Source organism: Pogoniulus pusillus, chromosome 30 (genome assembly GCF_015220805.1).
Source record: "Pogoniulus pusillus isolate bPogPus1 chromosome 30, bPogPus1.pri, whole genome shotgun sequence".
Lineage (NCBI taxonomy): Eukaryota > Metazoa > Chordata > Aves > Piciformes > Lybiidae > Pogoniulus > Pogoniulus pusillus.
Genome location: NC_087293.1, coordinates 7,184,491 through 7,211,392, shown reverse-complemented (window position 1 = coordinate 7,211,392; position 26,902 = coordinate 7,184,491). Strand labels below are relative to the sequence as shown.

At 44.5% G+C, this 26,902-nt stretch overlaps 1 protein-coding gene across 2 annotated transcripts in view; it reads right to left on the bottom strand.

Moving 5' to 3' along the window:
- TMEM132D (transmembrane protein 132D) overlaps positions 1–26,902 on the bottom strand; it is a 318,685-nt gene that overhangs the window by 181,035 nt on the left and 110,748 nt on the right. Inside the window, exons 1-2 of one of the 2 annotated variants that reach the window (XM_064169012.1) lie at positions 6,218–6,329; positions 1,464–1,610 (exon numbers count right to left, since the gene is read on the bottom strand). In XM_064169012.1, coding sequence (XP_064025082.1) covers positions 1,464–1,534 — 71 coding nt within the window. In that variant the 5' untranslated portion in view covers positions 1,535–1,610; positions 6,218–6,329. Of the gene's footprint in view, positions 1–1,463; positions 1,611–6,217; positions 6,330–26,902 lie in introns of those variants that run through there. The other variant, XM_064169011.1, reaches the window with a different exon arrangement.

Here is a 26,902-nt window from a genome sequence, read left to right as displayed (position 1 = left end):
GTTAATAAACATGAAGCAATGCTTATACTCAGCAAGGAAAAGTACAGAGAACCCACAACCACTGCATGAAAGGTGACATAACAATTTATTGGTTTGTGTGCAAGAGGTCATTTTGAAGGCTTGTCACTGAATGATGAATAGGGAAGGGAAATAAGTTGCCAAGCTTCAGTTCACCCAAGAGGTCGCATTTTATATGAAGAAGAGAAATCAGGCAAACGCACTGTATGGACCCGACAAGATAAAGTGTGATAAAAAACCTCAGTGTTGAAATACTCTTTGATTTTGATCCAAAGCCCATTTCAGTCAATGAAAATATTCACACTGTCTTCAAATAGCTTTGAACTGGGATTTTAAAGAATCTGTCTGACAGATTGTGCCAGACAGTAGGAAGCTCTGACCTTGGCATATATAAACATTGCCTCTTTGAGCAATAAAATTCAGTCAGGTATGAGACAATATAGGGTTTAGATGAGACAATTCAGGATCCTATAGCAGAGAAATTGTGTAGAGTCTAAGTTATAATAAGGAGAAAGTGATTTATGTCACGATTATGAAGGGAAATTCTTCCCTCTCTCTTTTTTTTCACAGATCCAGATTGCAAAGACATGAAACTTCTTAGTTATTAGGCTTAGAGGGTATTTATTTAAAGATTCTAAACCATATAATAAATCCCCAAAGCCTAGAAGGTTTTGTAAAATTTCAGAAGTAAATCATAACAGAGAACTTTTATCTTATATAGGAAGTTTTCTACCAGCAATGCCAAACATGATTCATGTGCAGGCAGTCAGACCCTTATGCACCTGACACATAGCTCCAGAAACAATAAACAAGAAGCAGAAAATGAGATTAAATGAGTTCATTAAAGCCATCAGTTGTGATTAGAAGTGAAACATCCACCTGCCAGATGAAGGCTGTTTCAGACAGGTCAGTGTCCAATTCAAGCTGTTGCACAACAGGAAGGGAAAAATAGAAAAATCTATTCCCTTCTGCAGATTTAAAATCCATATAAATCTCCCCACCAAAAATGTGGGGTTTAGTTTCCTCTGGGTTAAAAAAAGAGACCACAAAACAAGCAGCCAAAAAAACCCAAGCATATACCAAACCCATCAGAACAAAACAAAACAGCTCTGTAATTACCCCCTGCTATAATGCCTGGCAGCAAATAACTTGAGGAGATTAAATAAGTCCACAATTGGATTCTAAGATATGAAATATGCTCACCTAAATATTCTCTTAAAACAATACATCCTGCAAGCTTTAACTTCCTTTGAGTATTAGGACTGGCTAACATTTTGTTCAAAGCATACGTGCTAGAATTAGCAATGCACTACAGACAGCCACTGCTTGTCCGAAGCATTTTTCATCATGCACTGTAATAAAACTTATTAAAATCATGGCAAAAGGCTTTGAAAAGGGAAAACAACCGTTAGTTATTAAAAGAGAGACTGCTGGAAATGACCTACCTGTTTTCAGAGGCAGCAGATTTCCTCTGGCAAACAATAACAGCTGGTGCATATTTCCCAGTATAATCCATGCTCTCTCTGATGTCCCATAAGTATGGGCTGCTGGCTCTTACACTGAAAACGTTCACACCTTTCTTCACCTTTGCCCTAGGAGCAACAAGAGGATATTTCCCCAATTAGACACAAATGTCAGCTCAGTCTGTTACTTATTTCTTCATTATTTTCTCATTACTGCCCCACAGAAAATGTTACCACTTATTAGAGTTTGACAGTGTTACAAGGAAAGGAGATGTGAGAATTAATTAAGAATTCTGCATTTTGAAGAAATTATATCAAGATAGAAATCTTACTGAACTAATTAGAGCTGTAGTCATAGCTAAATTGCAGAGTAAGGTATGTTCTGAAGCATGCTTCTCACTCCTGCTTTTCCATTACCTACTTTGCGGGCACCACTGAGCACATTAAATCACTCTCTTGACTAGAAGTTATCATATTGGAAAGTGTCATTTTTGTCACAGGAGAAGTCAGATTGTTACTGATGCTTGTATCTGGAGTGAGCAGCCATTGCTAGGTCTTATATTACAAGTAAATTCTGCCTTTTCTTCTCTCTCCTCCCCAAATTACTCAAAGATGACATTTCATCTCTTTGCTGCAGTTTCATCATCTTTTTGAATCTGCACCATTTCTTCATTGTCACTCAGTACTGTTGGGTTTACCCATTCTACTAGCTCTGATCCCAAAAATACTTTGAAATAGTCTCATTTTTCCAGAAGTGACTGGTTCCTTTGGAAGTCTGCTTCTAGCCTCTCGACGAGGTGAAACAACAGGAAAATCTGTATGAGCAAATGCTGCAGTTGTGACAGCTGCACTGACTCCTCCCGAGGTGTACTTTCTGGTTCTCATGTCATAGCATCGTATTTCTGATTCTGAACAACCAATGGAGAAGAGAAGCAATACATATATCATTTAAAATCTGGTTTATTGCCTCTGAATTCTTTCTCTCCTTTTCTTTAACTCAATTTCTAAATAGGCATCTTAAGGCACTTCTCAATCAGTCCACAGCTATATAACACTGGCCACTTAACTGAGCCAGGAGTTTCTGATGTTGTCAACTTTTGGTTTCTGAACGTGTTTACAAAAACAAAAAGTCCACTGTGGTCAAACAGCCTCATGTATGAGCTGTCAGGAAATGACAGTTTAATTATGTTTGCTTAAAGTCTCATACACAAAATCCATTCAGTACTATGGCAAGTTCTCAATTCTGGGCAAGAAAACAAAAAGGTATGTGATTTTTTTGTATAAACAGCTGCTGCCATGTAGAGATGCTAATATCAGTAAAACAAGCACTATCAGCTCTGCCTCTGCATGAAATTGCTTGTGAAATCTTTGAAGGACAACATCCACACAGATGTTTTCAGAATAAAAAGCTGAAGAATTTCTTCAACTGTCTTGGACAAAAAAAAAAGTTGGATCTCATTCCTTCTACCACTAACTCAATAGAAGTGGCTGCAATTTCCTTAGCAGCTGGAAGAATGAATACACGAAGGCTGCCAATTTGCACTCAAGTTCTTCTCTGGTAATTTCTCCAAATGTATTTTAAGCAGGTGCAGTTACTGCTCCTGGACCACAAACATCCCTCAGGCCATGAGTTCAATGGTTAAGGAACAGTGGAAATTAAACTGCATTCCTGATTCTCAGAGGAAGAGAAGGAGACAGAAAAAGGCCAATCTGAATGAAACATTTTTCAGCATATGTCTTTAGGTCTTCCTAGTGATTTGGTGCCACCTTTATGGTCCACCTCAAGAAAAGAAAACTGATGAGTATCTGTTGCAGCTACCTATCTGCTGCTGCAGGAACATGGTCAAAGCTCACACACATCAGTGTGATCGAAAGCAATGCTGCATGGACTGCAGGCCATTCAATGGGAATTATACCTGAGACTCTTGATTGATTCTTCTGATGCTCATTATATAGTCTCTGAGCATAGAGCACACACCTGCACATTAGCATAATTAGGCAAGAACAGCCCAGTCCTTTGCATAAACCCCACCTTATTTTTCTCATTAATGAGATGTCCACTTATCTATCCTTTCTTCAGATAAAGTAGCCAGCAGCTGTGGGAAATCAAGGCCAGCACTCGACTGTTATTATCCTTCTCACATTCCATTCCCACAGCTATCAGCTAAAACCAATGACAGAAAAGTGATCTCCAATTCATGGGGAAAAGAGAGTGGCTCAGATCTTTCCAAGTTAAGATGACTTTATGGGCCACCTCAAGAATGGAGAACTGATGGGTATCAGCTAAAACCAATGATACAAAAATGATTCCCAATTCACAGGGAAAAGAGGGTGGCTCAGATCTTTCCAAGTTAAGATGACTATGATTAAAAAAAATCATATCCACACTTCTAGCTCTCTAATATTGTCATTGTCACTCCAGTAGTTGATCAATACTGATGAATGAGAAGGAGCCAGTGTGGAATTTGGGCTGACTAGCTGAGCAGTTCAATTGAGTACAGAAAAGGCAACTAGCCAGATGGAGCCAGCTCTCTGTGCTTAGCTCTAACACAGTAACTGAGTCACTTGCAGACAGAGACTGCTTGCAAGGGTGTATGCCATAACACAAAGGCACTTGAGCTTGAACTGTAATGCTGCCCCTCAAGTTTAACCCACTGGAACAGCACTCAGTATGTTGGCTCAGTAACCCATCACTGCCCCTATGGCCTGCACATGTTCAGGACTATGTCTAAGATTTCCACGTGGAGCCTTCTTGGGACACAAGCAGGTTGTGCTGTGAGACATGTACAAGTCCCAGACAAAGATATTCTGCTCTTGAATTCTGCTGGACAAGATTTCAAGTGGTGATTGGGAAGGCAGGGTCCATGTCCTGGAAACTCAAGCAGACAGCACCCTTACATAAACTAGCCACTTTCTCATGACTGGAGATTAAGAGCAATTACTATGTTACAGCTGTACAAGCTGCTACTTCAAAACACACAACACCTTATGTTGGCAGTACAACATCTATATTTCTATATGTTTTATTAGCAAAACTGGCAGGGAATCAAGAAAATAGCTTTAAACCATAGCATAGTCTACCTTGTTCATAGAATCAACCAGGTTGGAAGAGACCTCCAAGATCATACAGTCCAACCTAGCACTCAGCCCTATCCAATCAACTAGACCATGGCACTAAGTGCCTCATCCAGTCTTCTCTTGAACACCTCCAGGGATGGCAACTCCACCACCTCCCTGTGAAGCCCATTCCAATGCAATCACTCTATCTGGGAAGAACTTCTTCCTAACATCCAGCCTAAACCTACCCTGGCATAACTTGAGACTGTGTCCCCTTGTTCTGTTGCTGGTTGCCTGGGAGAAAAGACCACCCCCCACCTGGCTACAACCTCCCTTCAGGTAGTTGTAGACAGCAATGGGGTCACCCCTGAGCCTCCTCTTCTCCAGGCTGAACACTCCCAGCTCCCTCAGCCAGGGTTGTTTAGCTTGGTGATTGTGTTTGTACATATGCAATAGCTTTGCTGCAATGGAGGTTCAGTGCTGCTAAGGAAACAGCCACACACTAAAAATTGAGGCAATTTCTCACTTATATTTTAAAAGCCATTAAAAGAAGATTAAAATGAGTGCACAGACACATAACTGATAGCATCCTCTTATTTTCTTCTGGATTCCTTTACATGCCAGAGTGATGAGGTAAACCATAAAAGTAAGCACAAAACCAGTAAGACAAGCTGAGTTTGTTTATCCTCAGGATTTGTTTCATCCAATGACAAACTGCCATCCTCTACTGATTTCTGATGTTTTAAAACAAATGCAGATCCTTCTGTACACTCCTTGTGGTAACTGCAGTCTGTGGATGAGGATTACTTCGAAGAGGTTTTGATAAGGTCTAATTTAGTCAGCTGTTAAAAGCCCCAAACCTCTAATTTTACTGAAAACAGCAACACAATAAGATTGTTGTTTTCTACAGAATTGAAGGTTAAGAACTCTTTTTGAAGAATCAGTTAAGTATACTTCCAGAATCTGCACAAAAGCTTCAACTCCACAATCCCAGGAAATGCTTTTTCCCTCCAGTACATCTTGATGTTGTGCTCGCCACTCTTGGGGAACTGCAGAATTTTATTCACCCAAGTTACACTGGCAGTAGCACTTTGCCATTACCCAAAAATGACCTGGTTGAAAGGGGGTTAATAATAACTGAAGGTCTGTTATTTGTCAACAGCTAAAACTGAAGATACCCAAGGTGAAAACACTATGACTGAAGCCAAGGCTCAATTACTGTCTTGCGAATCTGCCTTATTGAATTTCCTGGCTGTCACAGGGCAAGCTGGGTCTTCAACCCTTCAGCTGCTCTTGAGAGTACTCGTGAGCCAGCCTTTCAGTGCAGCCTGCTAAGATTTCTCACTTGCAATATGGCAAAAGTTGTGTGACAAAGGTATTTTCATTTATTGGCTCACAGCTAAGAGTCCAGGTGTCTTAGTTCTAGTTTAAATTTCCCAGAGACTCAAATATAGGTAGTAGAACCAATAACAATTTATAGGATGCCTTTCCCTCTCCCCATCCCTTTTTCAAAGAAAAGGAATAATATGTAGAGAGCAAAAGGTAAAACACACCCAAATAAATAGTCTCATTTTGATTTGGAAGTTAAAAGAGAAAACTTTAACAATATATAAAAGGTATTTGAGGGAGTTACAAAGAGGTACAGGGAAGGGAAAACAAGACACAAAATATATACATACAACCAGATGGATGGCAATGGGTTTGGTCCACCCTGTGGACTGACGGCCACATGGTAAAACTTGGAGCAGCAGAAACAGGAGGGTGGTGCTGTCTGTCTGGCAGACAGGCAGGCAGGCGGGGCAAAAGGGAACAAAACAGGCAGTTCCTCTGTTTTTATAGGGGGCTAGATAGGAAGTGAGAGTAGGCTAAGTACCACACCTGGAGTAAGATTCAGACCCACCCCCAGGGAGGAGTCAGGGTCAAGACCACTCCCCCAGGAGGGTAAACCCTTTACACTAGGTACAACAGATTGTAGGTTTGCTTAAAACACCATGGCTGAGCAGCAGCAAATCAAGTTGCTTGGGTATTTTGTGTTCGCGCTTATCACTTCACTGTGGGCCAAGTTCTGCTCTGGAAAGCAGGAGGAAGGAAAGAAGTCTTTAAACATTTCATTTGTGGATGGGTTGGAGTTGTCACCGTTTTTCACATGAGAAGTCTCTCCAAATAAACTCTTTCATAGGTATTTCTGCAAGCTGTTATTTACCTCTGGATCACTGCTCTCAGAGCAGCACATCAGTTACTGAGACTCGTACGTAGCTCACCCCTTGCACCAAATCAATCACGCCAAACAAAGCCCTTGGGAGTCCTCGATCCCGGAAAACTTGTCAGTGCTGACAGGGTACAAATGAAGAGGAGAGAGGGAAAAAAACCCAAAGCATAGAAGGAACTCCTAGAATCAATACATCACACCTGAAATCAAGGAAATACATTTCCTAAGTGCATAAAGATAGTGATTCCCAATTTTATCTTATGACCCACTAAACACTACAGTTTACTCTAGTGATAAAAGAGGCTTCAACTTGACCAATTAAAATGCAAGCAGTGTCCTCTCTCATTTGTCAAAGTGTCTGTTTTAGCATCTCCCACTTTTTGCAGTTTACAGCAAGTTAGCACTTAGCTTTCAGCCTGTGTCGTTACTGCGGGCTGGTAATGGCTGTGAAATTGTTACTTAAGTGTTGTATAAAGTGGAACAGCTGGCTGGTGAGAAATAACAGCATTACAGCACGTGTGCTGCTAAGTGCCACTGAGCAATGTCAACAAAGTGTCTGGTTTGAAGCACCTCGGGGAAAGGGAAGAGAGCAAGCAGGCACGCAAGCTCACCCTGGAGAGGTGCAAGAGATTAAAGACAAGGAGCGTGAAGAAGCTGCAGATAATCTGCCACAGGCAGGAAGGACTCCACTCTCCACATTTTACTCCTGACAATATCCTGCATGCAGCAGACAAGTATCACACAGAGCTTCTTTCCAAAACAAAGTGCAAATAAACAGGGAATCTAACCCATAAACAGCTCTAAATAAAGATGGTTTAGACCCATGACATTGAATCTAGTTTTCTACTACTGCCGAGGGCTCAGGGCAAAGATCTGTGGGAACCTTTTACGTTTCTCTCAAGCAAGAGAGCTGCTTTCAACATGAAAGGAATAAAAAAGGAAAGGGAGGCTGTTAACAAAGGCACCAGTGCCAGTTATCCTCCTATTTCTGGTGGCAGAGAAATTGTGTACAGAGGGATACACATCTGAGAGCTTCCCAGCACCTAACCGACATGGCAGCAGGCTCTGAAGCTGCCTTGTCACCACATCTCCCCAAAGCACTTCAGAAGTAACTTGAGGGGGTTTCCATTCCTGTTTATCTTTAGTGCTTTTTCCCTGCCCGCAGCCTAACCTTAACCCAGCAATGGAGAGAGACCAAAGTAGTGCTTAGCTGTGCAGGATGGCACTCTTCCCTTTACTAGTGTTCACCACCTCTGGGCAGCAGTGAGGGCAACAATGGTGTGGGAGAGGCTTTTCCCCCAGCAATCCATTTCAAAGCAAAGATAAGCAAAACAGGAGCAGAAATTAGTTGAAGCTAATATAGGAGAGAATTTGAGTCTGAAAGAGATCAATCTCCTTGAGCATCAGTCACAAATAAAACATGGCTGTCACTGACAAACCAGGCAGAATTCAGCCTGATTTTGTGAGACTTGAAGCTTATTAGCAGTGTGTGGATGAAAATCAGGTGCACAAAGCCTTTCTGGATTTGTATCTACCCTAAAGAACCAAAAGCATTATAGAAAATAAAATGTTTTACTTATCAGAAACAAGCCTTCACAGCTGAAAATCTTTTAAACAAAGGAACTGTATTCAGAATCATAGAATCAGTCAGGGTTGGAAAGGACCACAAGGATCAGCTAGTTCCAACCCCCCTGCCATGGGCAGGGACACCCTACCCTACAACAGGCTAACCACAGCCTCATTCAGCCTGACCTTAAACACCTCCAAGGACAGGGCCTCAACCACCTCCCTGGGCAACCCATTCCAGGCTCTCACCACTCTCATGCTGAACAACTTCCTCCTCACGTCCACTCTGAACCTACCCACCTCCAGCTTTGCTCCATTCCCCCTAGTCCTGTCACTCCCTGATAGCCTAAAAAGTCCCTCCCCAGCTTTTTTGTAGCCCCCCCTTCAGATACTGAAAGGCCACAAGGTCACCTGGGAGCATCCTCTGCTGCAGACTGAACAGCCCCAAGTCTTTCAGTCTGTCCTGATAGCAGAGGTGCTCCAGCCCTCTCATCATCCCAGTGGCCCTTCTCTGGACATGCTCCAGCACGTCCACATCCTTCCTGTAATGAGGTCTCCAGAACTGGATGCAGTACTCCAGGTGGGGTCTCAGCAGAGCAGAGTAGAGGGGAAGAATCACCTCCCTCCACCTGCTGCCCACATTTCTCCTGATGCAGCCCAGGATCTGGTTGGCCCTCCAGGCTGCAAGTGCACACTGCTGGCTCATGTTGAGCTTCTCGTCCACCAGCACCTTTAAGTCTCTCTCCTCAGGGCTGCTCTCCAGCCACTCACTGCCCAACCTGGATTTGTGCTTGGGATTGTCTTGATCCAGATGCAGGACATTGCACTTGGTCTTGTTGAACCTCATGAATTTGGCTTCTGCCCACCTCTCCAGCCTGTCCAGGTCCCTCCAGATGGCATCCCTGCCCTCCAGCCTGTCTGTTTTGAGAGGGTCCATTTTTAAAAATGCTTTAGAACTGATTAAATGAAACTGCAGCTTCTCAGTGCAACAGGAATGACATATCACAAAAAATAGGTCATGTAGTAAGAGACTTCATACAAACCAACTGGATATCTGGCACATAATTTCTTACTCAGTATTGGCATGGCTTCTACAAGGTAAGATTCAAATGCCTGGGTTTAATGTCCAGAGCTGACTTTGGCAGGGCTTTATTTTGCTTTGTTCTGTTCTCCCCCTTGAATACTGCATGTATAAACCAGTGTTGTCAGTTGTTTTCAGAGAAGATGCCTCGAAGTTTCTTCAGATTACACTAATAGTATCACTGATTGAAAATCTACAGCAGAAGAGAAGCGGGAGTCCCTGAGATACTGATGGAGTTAGAATAATTTATAGAGAGCGGTCTAGCACAACATAAGCTATTTAAAGCCGTATAATATACCCACAAACTCTTATTAAGGTCTGTGGTTTTCAGCCCTGTGAGACAGAAACCAGTTATCATTATGCATCACCATGAAAGCAGATTAAAATTAAATCAATCTGTTTATCTATGGGTTTGCAGTGCAGCTTTTCCAAAGCATAACATGTTCTCCATCTAATTAACATTGGGGGGGGGTGTGTGGAAATCAAAACCATTCCAACCAGAGACTAAGCCACCTCATTCAAACGCAGTTATTACAAAAAATACAGCCCAGGTGGATTTATAACAAGATTTAATTAGTGAAAGGGCAGAAGACTTATTTAGACTTTGGAAGTTGGCATTGTTCACACCAGGAGTTAAGTAAAAATAAATCTCTTTGCAATATGTATCCTTTGAACTTGCCAAAATCGCCTGTTGTGCTTGCACGCAGTGGTATATATCTGTATATAGACATGCTTTACACACTCAGATTTAGATTTTATTCCTGGGGCATTCAAAAGAGAAAGGCCTTATTAAAAATGTGTTTTTCAAGATGTAAAATGCACAAGTCTCTGGAGAACTGAAAGGAAAGAACACATACAAATCAATTGCAAACAGAAAACAAATACAGTTTGTAGCTCCAACTTCTCTTCACTTACTAAATAATTCATGAGAGGGTCTGATCCTCAGTGGGAACCAGAACCTGTCATGGCCTGTAGAATTGGATCTTTTTGTCCTAGAAAGGCTCTGATATAGTGCTCAGGAAGCAAACCTTTGGAATTACAAGTCATACAAATGCTTATCACTGCTTCTAAGTATCTAAAGGACAATTGCTAAGAGGATAAGGCCAGACTTTTATCGTTGGTGTCCAAGACAGAACAAGAGGTGACAGACACAAGATGTAACCCTGTTCATCTGAGCATGAGGAGAAACTTCTTTCCTTTGAAGCTGACAGAGCACTAGACCAGGCTGCCCAGCGAGGCTGCAGGGTCTCCTTCTCTGCAGAGACTGCAAATCCCCATAGGTACTGTGATCCTAAGCGACCTCTTCAGAGTAACTCTGCTTTAGCAGGGTGTTTGGACTAGGTGATGCCCAGAGACCCCTTTCAAACTCTGTGCTTCTGTGATAAGAGTAGCACAGTGTCTTCTAGAGTCCCTAGCAGCAGTCATCCTGGGACTGCCAACATGAAAGAAGAGTTAGAAAAAGGTTTTTTGTGTACTTCATGTCTGTGTCAGCCAGCAGTCTGGCTGCTGCACCTTCTAATTTAATCTTGTGGACTGTACATCATGTCAGGTAAGTGGCAAAGCAGTGAAAGAGGAAAACAGTAGCTTTGCAACCTGAAGTAGCACTACAGAAGTATATGCAACTAGAAGGCAAAATCTCAGTGATAAGATAGACAGCATGTCACTGCTGGACCTGACAATGTTACTGTTAGCTGTGTTCTTAGAAAGTAGTCCTGTGTTAAGGGACAAGCTGGTGCTCCTGCCTGTAGCCATGTCTCAGTAACAATGATGAAACAAGCATAGAGATGTTTGAGTGTCTTAAGGTTGATAGAGGTCAGTGAGAGGAGGTAACCCATGATCCCTTTTTACCCCAAACTCTTCAACAAAGGCAATGTTGTAACACACAACTGGCTGTCACCTCTGCCAGCTGTACAGCACTTTCTCCTACAGGGAAGAATAATTGGGCAATAATGAGCAACAACACTGAACAATCCAAAATATTTATGTATTCAAGGGTGTGAAGGAAGGTGTTTGTTTACTGAAATGAAAGACAAAGATAAATAGCGCTGCCTGCTGATTTAAAGTGCTTGGAAGCCCTGTGGACTGTTTCCAACTACTCTTTCCAAAATGAATGCAAAAATATGGTGCAGGGACTGAAATACATCTTTCTAAACTGCTTGTAAAAAAGAAAGCAATGCAACATGTCCCCTGCTTTCTTGGTCAAACATCAGCAAAGCTGCTAACAGCACACTCTGTGCAATCAATTGTTTTAAATCAGACTTATATATAGGACAAGACAGAAAAAAAGCACAGTACTGGGGACTCTGCAGTGCAAATAGAGTGCCATTTGCTTCATTTCACAGGTGAAAAACATGGTAAGTAACAGTTACCATACTATAATAAGCACGTGGGTGAAGCTGGTTGTCAGGAATGCCCAGAGAATCACAAGATAATAGTCCCACAGATGACAACAGGGCAACAGAGCAATGCTGCTGTGAAAGCAAAGTACCCATAGCCCTAGGACCTCTGGTGCAACACAGATTTCTGAAGATCTCTAGTGCAAGAGCAGAGCTAACTCATCCACACTTAAGATTTAGACCAAAGTATCTCCAGGCAACTGGTGAAAAGCAAAGGCATAAAAACTACTCTCACTTTTTAGCTTGATTTAGGATTATTTTTGGTTGCTTTGTTGTTGTGGTTTAGTTTCTGTTTGGTTTTTGTTTGTTTGTTTGTGGGGTTTATTTTAATGAGTTTAAGGCAGGGGAAAGGCAGACATCTCATAGAATCACCCAGTTTGGAAGAGACCTCCAAGATCATCCAGTCCAACCTAGTACCCAGCCCTATCCAGTCAACTAGATCATGGCACCAAGTGCCTCAGCCAATCACCTCTTGAACACCTCCAGAGATAGAGACTCCACCACCTCTCTGGGCAGCCCATTCCAATGCCAATCATTATCAAGCAGAATTGTCAAGCAGATCACTGCCACTGCCCAAACTTCCTGACCCTTCAGTTCTTCACAGTAGCACCTTGAACTTCATGGCACTCTTGGTGAAGGGTTTGGTGCTTGGAGGTGAGCTAAAAAAATTCTTTAGTAGAAGGTTTATTTCAACCTTCATAAGAAGGAGAGTTCTGAGGTGATTCCAAATCACATCCTAGTGCAAAAGGAAATGGCAGTGTAACTGAGCAATGAAGGAGAATATCCCCTCGACAATGCTAACAAAGACCAACCAGTGAAAATGAGTTAGTAGCATTCCCTAGCAACTTCTCACAGCTGCAGACAAAATCATTTTCTGGGCACCACAGGAAATGTAGATATTCCACTGAATCACAGGATGTTATGGGTTGGAAGTGACCTCTGGAGATCATCGAGTCCAATCCCCCCTGCCAGAGCAGGACCACAATCTAGTGCAGGTCACACAACACAGAAATGCATCCAGATGGGACTTGAATGTCTCTAGAGAAGGAGACTCCCCATCTCTGGGGAGCCTGTTCCAGTGCTTCGTGACCCTTACAGTAATGAAGTTCTTCCTCACACTGAGGTGGAACTTCCTCTGCTGTAGTTTATATCCATTGCCCCTTGTCCTATCACAGTGTGCAACTGAGGAGAGCCTGTCCCTTCTCTTAGTTGTGTTTTACAGGAATTCTCTCATCCATTGCCTACGTGCAGCCCCCTCTAGGAGTGTCCCAGGTTGAGACTATAGGGTTAAAAACTCTCCTGAGGACTAGAAGATTGTTATTCAACCCCATAATTCTGCTATCTCTTTATAAACTCGCAACAAGGCCAGTTCTCCTTTCCTCCTCCTCCTCCCCTGTGTCTGGCAGGAGTCACTTTATTGGGAAGAACATGTAAGCAGTAGGCTTGTTTTGGGGCCTCCAGAGCCTTCTTAGGCCTCTTGGATGCTGGAGGCATTGGTGGGGGAAGGAGGACTGGAGCACTGGGGAGTGTAGATTTAATTCCTGGGTTGGGGGAAAATTCAAGGGGGTTTGCCAGGGATGCAGTGCAGTAATTGCTTTGTAATGTCCATCTCTGTATTTCTCCCCAATTATAAGTCTGTATTTTTTTCTCCAATTTCATTTGAGAGCTTCATTTCTGTTGTCTCTTTATAAACCATGACAGGGAGGTAACACAGGAGCAATTTACAGCAAGTTAGAGCATGATGGTAATCGCCCTAAAGTTTTTGAACAAACCCATGAATCCATATGTGCTGCCTTTGTCCTTCACTCAATGACACCCATGTCAGATGCTCAAAGACTAGCACCAGAGAGACAGCAAAACATGGTACAACAACCTTTGCTGGGAAAATCCTGAGCATGCAAACCCTTTTTCATAAAGGTGCCTCCTTGCTCCTGAGACCAAATCCACTGACTCCTAATTCTGTAAACACTTAAGGTTTACAGAACCAGGTCTACAGTAAAGGAAATTTAAAGTGCATAAAGGGCTCAGATTCTTTAATGGTGAAAAAGCCTGCATTGCTCCAAAGAGTTGCCATTGGCACAGAATGGATATTCAAAAAAGCAACTCAACCAGAAACTTTTGTTATATACTTAAAATCTCAGGCTGAACATTATACATCCATACCAACATATTTAACCACCCTGCTGTCATCTGCACGAGTGGCTACCAAAGCAGCATTTGCTAAATAATAGCAAGGAGTTCTGCTTCAGGCAAAGCCTGATAGCTCAATGAAGCCATTGATGCAGAAGGGAGTTCAATTAATACAAAAATGACACTGCCCAAAATTATTCTGTGTCCTTAATGTAGGTTATATGTAATGTTGTCTATATCCAGCTGCAGCAGTTAATCCTCTTGCATGTCAGAGCAGAGTTATGGTTATGATTTCCTGACTGGAAGAGACACAGAAGAGAGCCTGGGTGATCCAAGCAAGCAAAAGCAGAGATCTCATGGAATTACACAAAAACCTCCCTGTTGATTGCTCTCCAAGATAGAGCTATTTTGCAGAAACACAAAGGCAGCTGCTAATCCTCTCCACACACAAACCCTGAAAAACTAGTTGTGTCTCCTCACAACCTTGAGTTTCATGCCTATCCTTGGACTGGTTCATTCACAGGTTCACAGGATATTAGAGGTTGGAAGGGACTCAAGGAGATCATCAAGTCCAACTCCCCTGCCAGAGCAGGCCCACACAATCTAGCACAGATCACAGAGGAACACATCCAGGCAGGCCTTGAAAGTCTCCACAGAAGGAGACTCCACAACCTCGCTGGGGAGCCTGAGAGATTCCATTTGTGCATTTCAATCTAAGAAAGATGAGGAGTCAAAGACTTCTCATCACAGCATACAATTGTTGTAACAACTCTACTGTGAAATTCAAATGTGAGATCATCCTAATGCTTGCCCATCAGTGGTCAAAGTTAAATGTCTTCAAACACAATATGGGAACTTAAAATATGAACTGAGCAAGAATGATATTGCACCTACATTTTCCCTTTTTTTTTCTTTATATATATGTATTAAAGGTTTATAGCTTTAGACTCAGGTTTAATGGGCCACAGTTTTTGGAGGCAAATTGCTCTTTTGAAAATAGAGGTTTTAAAAAGTTCTAGTGAGTTGACATCCAGGAATCTTACTTGTGGCAATGACTGACATTCTTTATTTCCACAGCAAAAGCCCAGCAGCAATCAGCCAAAGATGTTAACACCCTAAATTATTTGCCACTTTATAAGTTCTCTGGGCAGAAAAGACCACCGGGCAACTATTCATGAAAATGAAAAGGTTCTAGCCCTGGCCACCAGCTGGTGAAACAAAATCCACTACAAATTACAAGTTGCTTTATCAGACAACCGAAACATCAACACGATGGATAAAGCAGCCAGGTGACAAAGTGCTGAGAGTGCTGGAAGCAACCATGATAGCGAGAGAAAAATTGCAGAAAGGGAGCCCAGGAATATAATTTAAACCATAAATTTCTCAGACATTGACTTTCCCTCATTCTTTAAACTAGAAGAAACGTGAGCTGTATTTTCAGGAATCCCCATGCTCCTGTTAGCAAGGATTTTATAGCACAGCACTACCATTCAGCATGGGAACCCACAGACTTGTAGCCGGAAGAAAACTTAATAGTCTGCCCTGGGATTAATGCATGCCCAGACCCAGTAAAACCCCAGTGCCTGTTTATTGAACTTTGCCTCTGATCAATTAACTCCTGTGCTCTTGCCAAGTGGATGTGCACCGACCAACTGGAACCTGTTTGCAAGAGTTTGACAGTTTTGATGGACTTGCAGTCAAAATTAACATTCCAAAAAGAGTCTGTTTCAGCCATTTGCAGCCTTCTTCTGACTGTGCATCAAAGCAAGTCTGGGCCATGCTCTGTCCTCTCCAAGCCTGGGTCTGCAGACTAGATAGGAGCTTCAGCACTCCAGGTACATTTCTGATCAGACCTCAGAGAGCACACATCATCTGTTTAAACACATTTAGTGCTGGCGTAGGCCTGGAACTCAAACTGAAACCCTTTGTCTTTCCAGTGTGGGGCTGCTGCAACCTTCAAGCACACTGAGACACTGCAGCTTGCCCCTCTAAGTTACGGCAGAGCCTAGAGACTTTCCTGCAGACCTTAGCATAGAGGATATAAATCACTCCTTTCTCTCAGGACATGCCATGCACTGCCTTTAATAGCAGAGTTTGCAAGGGAGTCTTGGAGAGCTGTCTATAATACAATAAGAGACTATGCACAGAGTGAAACAAAACTGAGGTCACCATGTCTATGCTACAGATGATTCAGTGACTGATGCTGTCCTAGCCCAGTTCTGTGATGTTCCTTCAGTTGATGGAGAGCATTTGGTGATCATATCTGCTTTAGCTTAACTGGAATCTACGCTGTGTACTTGTCAGCTACTCTGTGTTATGAATCGAAGCACAGTAGATGAGGACAAATAAAGATACTTACTTTGATATTACACTTAGGATGTAAACTGAATGCTAATATTTGCATTCCATCTGGCACTGTAGGATGGTTGAAAGATAAAAATCTTGTAGCAAAAAATGGCTGTGACTAAATACCACATTAAAAAAAAAAAATCACTTTTCCAAATGAGATGTTAGTAGCAGCAGAGGCCTCTGTGAAAAGCCTTTTGAATCCTGTTGAAGATTGGCCTTCAAGACATTCAATATGATGTCATTTACCTGAACCTGAGCAAAGCCTTTGACACTGTCCCACACCACATCCTGGTCTCCAAGCCACACACGGGTTTGATGGGTGGCCCACAAGATGGATAAAGAACTGGCTTGGTGGCTGTCAGTGGGTCCATGGCCAAGTGGAAGCCAGTGACAAGCAGAGTCCCTCAGGGATCAGTCCTGGGACCAGTCTTGTTCAACATCTTTGTTGGTGCCATGGACAGAGAGAGGCATTGAGGGCACCCTCAGAAAGTTTGCTGGTGACACCAAGCTGTGTGGTGCAACAGACAAGCTGGAGGGCAGGGATGCCATCCAGAGGGACCTGGACAGGCTGGAGTCGTCGTCCCTGGGGCAGTTCAAGGCAAGGTTGGATGTGGCACTTGGTACCATGGTCTAGCCTTGGGCACTGTGGTAAAGGGTTGGACTTGATGATCTGTGAGGTCTCTTCCAACCTTGGTGATACTGTGATACTGTGAACAAGCCAACCTCATGAGGCTCAACAAGACCAAGAGCAATGTCCTGCATCTGGGTCGAGGCAATCCCAAGCACAAATCCAAACTGGGCAGTGAGTGGCTGGAGAGCAGCCCTGAGGAGAGGGACTTGAGAGTGCTGGTGGACAAGAAGCTCAACATGAGCCAGCAATGTGCACTTGCAGCCTGGAGGGCCAACCAGATCCTGGGCTGCATCGGGAGAAGTGTGGCCAGCAGGTCAAGGGAGGAGATTCTTCCACTCTACTCTGCTCTGCTGAGACCCCACCTGGAGTACTGCATCCAGTTCTGGAGCCCCCATTACAGGAAGGATGTGGACGTGATGGAGCATGTCCAGGGAAGGAGCACAAGGATGCTCAGAAGGATGAAGCAGCTCTGCTATCAGGACAGACTGAAAGACTTGGGGCTGTGCAGTCTGCAGAAGAGGATGCTCCTAGGTGACCCTCTTGTGGCCTTCCAGGATCTGAAGGGGGCCTATAAAACAGGTGGGGAGGGACTTTTTAAACTCTCAGGAAGCAACAGGACGAGGGGGAATGGAGCAAAGCTGGAGATGGGTAGGTTCAGCCTGGATGTGAGGAAGAAGTTGTTCAGCATGAGAATGGTGAGAGCCTGGAATGAGTTGCCCAGGGAGGTGGTTGAGGCCCCATGCCTGGAGGCGTTTAAGGCCCATCCACACTTAAGATTTAGACCAAAGTATCTCCAGGCAACTGGTGAAAAGCAAAGACATAGAAACTACTCTCACTTTTAAGCTTGATTTAGGATTATTTTTGGTTGCTTTGTTGTTGTGGTTTAGTTACTGTTTGGGTTTTTTTTGTTTGTTTGTGGGGTTTATTTTAATGAGTTTAAGGGAGGGGAAAGGCAGACATCTCATAGAATCACTCAGTTTGGAAGAGACCTCCAAGATCAGCCAGTCCATCGTAGCACCCAGCCCTATCCAGTCATTTAGACCATGGCACTAAATGCCTCATCCAGGCTTTTCTTGAACACCTCCAGGGACGATGACTCCACCACCTCCCTGGGCAGCCCATTCCAATGCCAATCACTCTCTCTGTAAAGAACCTCCTCCTAACATCCAGCCAGAACCTCCCCTGGCACAACTTGAGACTCTGTCCCCTTGTTCTTTCTGTTGCTGGTTGCCTGGGAGAAGAGACCAACCCCTACCTGGCTACAGCCTCCCTTCAGGTAGTTGTAGAGAGCAATGAGGTCATCCCTGAGCCTCCTCTTCTCCAGGCTAAACACCTCCAGCTCCCTCAGCCTCTCCTCATAGGGTTTGTGCTCCAGGCCCCTCACCAGCATTGTTGCCCTTCTCTGGACACCTTCCAGCACCTCAACATCTCTCTTTAATTAAGTAGCCCAGAACTGGACACAGTACTCAAGGTGTGGTCTGACCAGTGTTGAGTACAGGGGCAGAATAACCTCCCTTGTCCTGCTGGCCACACTGTTCCTGATCCAGGCCAGGATGCCACTGGCATCTGCTTCATAAAGCACATTTTTCCAGCCATAGCTGGAATTTCTCCTGCACAAAATATGCAGGCAGTGCTATCATTCTGAAAACTGCAGTTTTATTCCCAAATTGCAGAAAGGTAAAAGATGAATCAATAAACATACCAATGAAGAATCCAGTCCACAGTTCATTCAACTGCACTGAAATTAGCACTTCATGAGACATTTTGCAGAGATTCTTTATACAGAAACTTTTCTTTGAAGACCTATTTCAAGTCCACAATAAAGGTAGCTCTGCTTGCATCACACTCTACTGCATATTCCTTTGAACAACTGCCTGTGCAATTGGAGGCAGTTTGTTGAAAGACTAATTAAACAACAGCCCCTGCCATCACAGGTCCTGCTGTGGGAAAACTGGTGGTGACGCGACACACCTGCTGCAAGCAAAGAGCACAAGCCACACATGCCAAAGAGGAAAAGGGAGGGAGCGACAACTGGTTTCAGTATTTCAATCTATTCTTTGTCAGCTTGCTGAAATATGGTGAATTGAAAGAGCCCCGAGACTGGGGACTAAAAGGTGACTACACAGAGGTGCAGAAGGTCACTGTGGGGCTGGGGAAACAAAGATGTTGTGGTGCAGGCTGTTATAAAAAGGCAAGCATCAGTTTCCTTGCTGTGGCCACAAAGAGTCCTTTGGAGTTGCATTTTTTGGTCAGGGAATAGAGAGAAATCAATCTATTATATGTTGGCTGAAATGCTGGCTGATGAAAAAAATCCCTATTTCGCTGTTGATGTGTTGCCCTTGGTTCAGAGACAGAGATTGGATGTATTAGAAAAGAAAGATGTTGATATTCTAGTAATTTCAGTCACCAACCTGTCAGATTACAAGGATTATAGTCCATTAGGACTGTGTAAAAGTTATGGCAAAGCTTGTAATTCAGCTACCTCTCAAGGACAAAACCTCCCACTGTGTTTTAGGAATGCCTATTTGCTAATATTGAAAAGACCATCAAGAGCTACTAGTAACAAGGCTAGCTCAGGAAAAGATAGCCACTGCATGGAATATCCTGCTCTTCACCCAGTGCATGGGGATAAAGAGCTTGTGAGTGGACTCCTTTGGAGAGCCTTTTGCTGACCTAAAAGCTCTGACACCTCATCTTCTTTATTCTGAAAGTTCCTGGTTGTAACACTGAAGAAAAAAGGCATTGGTTTCAGCTAGAATAGCAGCCACCATGGGTACGCTGGGTCCCTTGGGCAAGATCTGGCCTGTGGTACAATTCTCTGCCCAGAACAGGGTCAAGAAGGATACTCTCAACAGAGGCAGGCAATTGTGGGTACAAAGGGCAATAAGTCAGCCCCAAGGTTTTCCTAAATAAAGAATTTTTCCTCTTCCAAAAATATCTGACTGGAAGTCAGGGAATGACTGCTAGAGGAGATTTGCTAAAATGGTACACCCAAGAGTGTGTTTATCTGCTGGAGAGCATCCAGCAGAGAGCTACAAGGGTGATTAAGGGGACTCGAGGGCATGCCTTACGAGGAGAGGCTGAGGGACTTGGGGCTTTTCAGTCTGGAGAAGAAAAGACTGAGAGGGGATCTAATAAATGTTTATAAACATATAAGGGCTGGTCAGAATTGGGGGACAGGCTCTGCTCACTTGCTCCCTGGAGTAGGACAAGGAGCAATGGGTGTAAGCTGCAGCACAGGAGGTTCCACCTCAACACAAAGGGCAACTTCTTTCTTGTAAGGGTCACAGAGCACTGGCACAGGCTCCCCAGAGAGTTTGTGGAGTCTCCTTCTCTGGAGACTTTCAAGGCCTATCTGGATGCATTCCTCTGTGATCTGTGCTAAAAATAAATACATAAATAAATAAAAAAGCATCTTACAGACCCTTCTGCAGGCTAATTTGAAGTCCTTCCCTCTAGGAAACACAGTTTCTGACAGAGCTCTCCCTGTATGTTTGTATGTACAGGAATAGTGTAGGAGGCTACACTAATTAACTTCCACTTCACCTGGCCAAAAAAGAAACCATTCTGAAAAGAAAGCAAGCCATGAACAGTCTTGGAGAGTCAAATATGAAGTAGCGCTGTTTAGCAAAGCCTACTTGTATCAGCAGGTAGGCAACAGCTCTGGTATATACAGTTAGAATCAATTACAAGATGTCAAATATTCATTTTGTTTTGTCCTTGAAGCAGAACAAAGTTAGGCTGAAATTTGGAAAGTAGGCCACTAGGTATGATAGAGTCTATCAGAGGTATTTTCACATTAGGTAGTGCATTGACTGATCAGTGCCATAACTCTGTCCTGAGATGCACTCTGCTCAGAATAATGGATTAACTAAAATTGAAGCTAAATGCTACTGATGTTGGTGATGCAGGGAAAAACCTGGCCAAAAAAAAAAAAAAAGATGGCTAAAAATAACATTAAACAAAACAAACTCAGAGCAAAATATATTTAAAGAAACAGAACTCAATTTAAAATATAATTTTAATCTCCCAGCAGATGACACCAAGCTAGAAGCAGGTGTGGAGCTGTTGGAGGGTAGGAGAGCCCTGCAGAGGAGCCTTGACAGGCTGGATGGGTGGGCAGAGGCCAATGGGATGAGATTTAACAAGGCCAAGTACAGGGTTCTGCACTTTGGCCACAACAACCCCAAGCAGTGCTACAGGCTGGGGGCAGAAAGGCTGGAGAGCAGCCAGGAAGAAAGGGACCTGGGGGTGCTGGTAGATAGGAGCTGAACATGAGCCAGCAGTGTGCCCAGGTGACCAAGAGAGCCAATGGCATCCTGGCCTGGCTCAAGAGCAGTGTGGGCAGCAGGACAAGGGAGGTTCTTCTGCCCCTGTGCTCAGCACTGCTCAGGCCACAGCTTCAGTGCTGTGTCCAGTTCTGGGCCCCTCAAATCAAGAGAGATGTTGAGATACTGGAACGTGTCCAGAGAAGGGTAATGAAGCTGATCTTGGAGGTGTCTTCCAACCTGGTTGATTCTATGATTTATTTCAATAAAACATATGAATCTACTTTCACATTAAATAAAAACAAATCTGGTCTTCATAACATTATTTGCAATACATACTCAAACTAATGACAGTAGAGCAACATGGCAGATTCATGTTTTCAAATGTTCATTAATTTCCTAACACTATCTACCCCATATACACACACATCTTAGTTCTAAACACTTAGACTTCAGCAAAAAAAGAGAGACACCAAGAAAAAAAAACAACTAAGAACTCAGAATTCCCTGGATTTTACCCATGCTCTGAAACTGAGGATATGCATTGCATGTGGATTTCAAAAAGGTCTTCTAAAGCCCCTTTCCAAAATTACTATGTGCAAATTGCCAGCTCTTGCCTGCACTGTTGGATCTGAATGAAATTTGGTTTAAGGTTAGATTTAGTTCAATCACAATATCTGTCATGGTTTGGGAGCTTACACACACAAACTAGATTAACCAGACTAACTCGGTGTAAGGAGGAAGAGTTGCTTTGTGCGTGATCAGAAGTTGCAACAAGCCAATAATCACTAGGTGACTAAAGATAGGATCTGGGGGAAGCAGGACTTGCAGGTGTGCACATGAGCAGTAGGGAAAGATGGGATTCCAAAATAAAGGAGGAGCTCGATTCTCTTTGGTTCAGAATTATGGGATGCACTGGACACACATCACAGAATTCTGAACACACATAAATGGAGAGCGTGGGCAGGTGAACTGGAGCAGCACCAGTCTGACCACCATGCTGGTGCGGTTCCCGCTGGGGATGCCTACCTTATGAGACAGCGGCCAACCAGCTCTGCCAGCTATGCATCTAGGGAGCTCTGCTGGCCAGAGGGATAGGCTGAGTATAGCCTGCCTGATGACCAATAGAGCTACTTGGGATTGTTTCTCATATCTTATTCAGCACTGTAGTTTCTCCCTGTGGCTGTAGCAGGTGAGCCATAGGCATTGTGTATATATCTTTCTCATGATGGTTGTAGTGTTTAAGCTATAATAAAGGATTGAAACTGTACCCAGGGTGGGGTTATCCATGTGTGAGAGCATACTCTTGTCCCAGAGAACTCACTGGACCACTTAGCCAGATGGAAGTTAAGGGATGAAGCTATATTTACAGCATGCGCAAATATACAAACATGTATACACAATATATGCTGATATTTACAATTATATACAAGTTAGAAGACAGAAATGTAAAATCCCTCCTGAGCAGCCAGACTGCCCAGAAGGACTCCCAACCAACACCTCTCCTTCCCCCCAACCCCGACCTCAGAAATAACCAAATAAACCTCCACAGAGCTCACGTGAGAAAACTGCAGATATCTGTGTGTCCTGGAGTCCTGTACCCCTAAATTCCTCTCCTGCCCGGACTTCGGGGGGAAAGGGGAAAAGCCGCCTGGTTTCCCCCCCCCTCGCCTGCCCTGCAGCCGAGAAGGGGGTGGCGACTGCCCCGTGAGTTCCCGCGCTGGAGCCAGGCTGGGATTGGCCGTGCGCTTTCGCGCCTAAAGTGTGGTAACTCTGCCCTTTGTCTAGCGAAGGGTATAAATATTGGGGGTCTTCCCGCCTTTGGGGTTCCCGCTTTGGATTTTGCCTGTGCCTGGACGAGTTCGCTCACTCTCCTGTGCCTGGACTGCAGAGAGACCTAAGGACTTGCCTTGGTGTTAGGCACACCTTTGTCTGCCTAACGATCCTTAACGACTCTTAACGACTCCTGTAGCCGCTGGAGGAGGAAGACCGACTGCACGAGCCAGCCTGAGTGAGTTATTTGGCTTAGCTTAATTTAGTAAGAAACCACTATTAATTAATAGCTAAAGCCTTTTCCAAAAACTGACTTCCAAATATATATAGTCAGATTATTAATGGTATCCTCGTAGAATTCTCATGCAACTTAACCTGTTTATCAAACGAAATTAATCTTTGTATATATAGTTGTGGGGGCGGGTTTTGTAAAAATAAAAAATATCTATTTTTGATAAATTTCCGACTCGGCCACAAATTATTACTGCCCCTCCGCAACATTATGGCGCAGTGTATGCAGGGTAGTTCAATCATAGAATTTCTACAAGAAAAGGGATGCCTAATCACAGGGCTTGATTTAATTTGGGCTCAGAAAAATTGTAAAAATCCGGAGAAAATCCTGGAGAAATTAGCTGAGCGCTCAGACCCTGTGATTTCTGAGTCTCCAACGGAGCATTTCTCTGTTGTTCTGGGGTCAGTCGTGACCCAGACTCTGGCCGAATTTGAAAATTATGAAAAAAGAATTCAGGCCTTGGAAAAGGATTTATTAGCCGAAAAAGCTAAATGCCAAAGTATCTGGGAAAGCATGCTGGCGCAGACAAAGAGCCTGACCGCGGCACTGACTGCCCGGATGAAAGAAAGGCTTGTAACGCCTGCAGACACCACCTCTTCGGTCTCCGTGTCTGAATTTGAATGGAGCGATTCGCGGGAATCGGGGAGAAAGGCAGAGAATGCCCCGAGGGGCTCTTCGGGGGAGAGGAGTTCCCCGAAACCAGGCACAAAAGACTCTGCCAGAGACTCAGAGAATTCCTCTGCACATGCCTCTGCGCGGCAGAAAGCCTCAAAGCCACGCAGAAAGCGCAGGTCCCGACCGGACTCTCCCGTAGCTAGCGGAGAAGAGAGCTCCGGTGAGGAGGGCGCCGCGGTGCACGTGTTGCCTGTTATAAGGACTGAGTCCGTGAAGGGCAGAAAAGGCGGTGCAGGGACCACCGTGATCAAAAAACAGTTCACAGACGCACAGCTCAGTGACTTACAAGTCAAATATGCGAGAGATCCTGGGGACTCAGTCGCTGACTATGTGTATCGAGTGTCCCGAGCCGGTGGGGACCGGGTCCTTCTAGACTCGCAGGAAGCTGCTGGAGACTGGGGGGACGATGTGTTCCTGACACGTGAACCCGAGGGGACACACAGCCTCACCGCCCAGATAGCCTACTGGGCAAGCAGTGTCCGCCCAGCCTACCGGGGGGAGCCGACGGAACTAAAGGTCACCAGCTCCTCTGAGCTCATCACTGCTCTCCGCAGACTTGCCTGTGTCCAGGCTATCTATGATAAGGGACATTACGATTGCCCATTTTATGCCCCTGTGGACCCGGAGAGACTGCACCCTATTATGAAGGGTTTGCCAGCAACTCTGCAAATCCAACTAATGAAGAACGTTGAGAAAATTGAACGTGTGCTTGGAGAAAATGCAGAGAACGATGGTGCTAAAGAGCACGTAATGACTTGGGCTGAACTGTTAACTGACTTGAATGCCCACGGGCTGCAGTTTGGGTTTGGGTCTCCTGAAGGAAAAGGGGCTGGGGAGAGACAGTCTTGTGCTTCTCCCCCAGAAAATCCCAGGACTCTGCGCAGGCAGGTCCGGCCAGTGCAGGACTGCCCCCCCAGGGGGACCGGTCCTTCAGGCTTCTCCCCGAGGGGAAGGGGCAGAGACCAACAGAGTGACTGGAGACCCAGAGAAAAGAACAGTTGGTATCTACAAGCCCTGACTTTAGGGGTACCAAAAACTGTTTTAAGGCAGCTGGCAGACTGGCAGCTGAAGGATCTAGTGCGGTGCCTTCAGAAATCGGCTGCAAAATCCAGAGGCAGCCGCGAGAAGCTCAGGGCCAGCGACAGCGGAACGCCCAGCGGTGGCTCCCAGAGCAGCTCGCCCAGAAGCGACAGCCCCCCCGCTGGGAACTGCAGCTCGTCCCCAGACAGAAAGGTTAACCCTTTCTCGTCTCCCACACGGGAGGCAAAACACTGAATTAGTGTAATAGTGGCTCGGCAGCTTTTAATGGTCAGCAGTCACGGGGAGAGCTACAGAAGCCCCCAGAATAAAGACCTGCTGCCTAGGTGAGCCACGTGGTCATTGACCACCTGCCCCAGTACAAAAGGCCACCGGATCAGTACACGGTGGATCGTCCCCAACTATTAATTGCTAAGCCTGGCCTTTATAGGCCGAGGCAGGTTTTGTCTCCTTACAGGTTAAGGCCGAGGCAGAGGACCAGTTCCTGACTACCTGACCAGCACCTGGGAAAAGGAGAACCAGCTACACGAGGGATGGAGTCATATCACCGGGGTGGCCAGTGGATGATGGCATCCGGACCCACGGACTGTGACCTCCAGCCATGGACTCAGAGCATCTAAGGCTCTGCCATGAACTTGGTTGCTCTACCAGGAACAGAGCAATCTTCAAATTGACTGTGTAGCTTTATTAATACTGTTTGGGCTATTGTTAAGCCATGTTAAGTATTGTTAAATATTGTTGGGGCGATTAATGTATTACCTATTGTTAATGTTGGAAAAGGCTAAGCCATTTATATATATTAATAGGTTCCTAAATTGAAGGGGGATCACTTCTCACTCAAGTTCTAGACAAAGATGCTCATTACCACCGGGGTGGGATGTCCTGGAGTCCTGTACCCCTAAATTCCTCTCCTGCCCGGACTTCGGGGGGAAAGGGGAAAAGCCGCCTGGTTTCCCCCCCCCTCGCCTGCCCTGCAGCCGAGAAGGGGGTGGCGACTGCCCCGTGAGTTCCCGCGCTGGAGCCAGGCTGGGATTGGCCGTGCGCTTTCGCGCCTAAAGTGTGGTAACTCTGCCCTTTGTCTAGCGAAGGGTATAAATATTGGGGGTCTTCCCGCCTTTGGGGTTCCCGCTTTGGATTTTGCCTGTGCCTGGACGAGTTCGCTCACTCTCCTGTGCCTGGACTGCAGAGAGACCTAAGGACTTGCCTTGGTGTTAGGCACACCTTTGTCTGCCTAACGATCCTTAACGACTCTTAACGACTCCTGTAGCCGCTGGAGGAGGAAGACCGACTGCACGAGCCAGCCTGAGTGAGTTATTTGGCTTAGCTTAATTTAGTAAGAAACCGCTATTAATTAATAGCTAAAGCCTTTTCCAAAAACTGACTTCCAAATATATATAGTCAGATTATTAATGGTATCCTCGTAGAATTCTCATGCAACTTAACCTGTTTATCAAACGAAATTAATCTTTGTATATATAGTTGTGGGGGCGGGTTTTGTAAAAATAAAAAATATCTATTTTTGATAAATTTCCGACTCGGCCACGAATTATTACTGCCCCTCCGCAACACTGTGGTGAGATGTCAAAAGGGTAGGTTAGAAGAAAGTGTTTAGATTGAGTTACATAGGGTTTCATGCAATGGAGTTAAGGCAAGATGCAACCAGAAACACAGACCAAAGTGAGATGTGAATGCCTTATCTTATATTTTGACTATTTTTGTCCCTCAGCAGAACAAATGAGTGATACAGACATTACTACTATTTTCTTCTCACATCCAATAATCTAGTTTCTCTCATTAAAATATTTCAATTAGCCTCAAACCAGCATATGTAAGAGGAACATTTCCTCTTACAAGTTTCACATTCCATGAGGTAACTTTGAAAGCAAAGAAGCTCTAAGTCCTATCAGGAGACTTTCAGAAGTCAAAAATGAAGTTTCAGCAAGCCAATAGTAATAG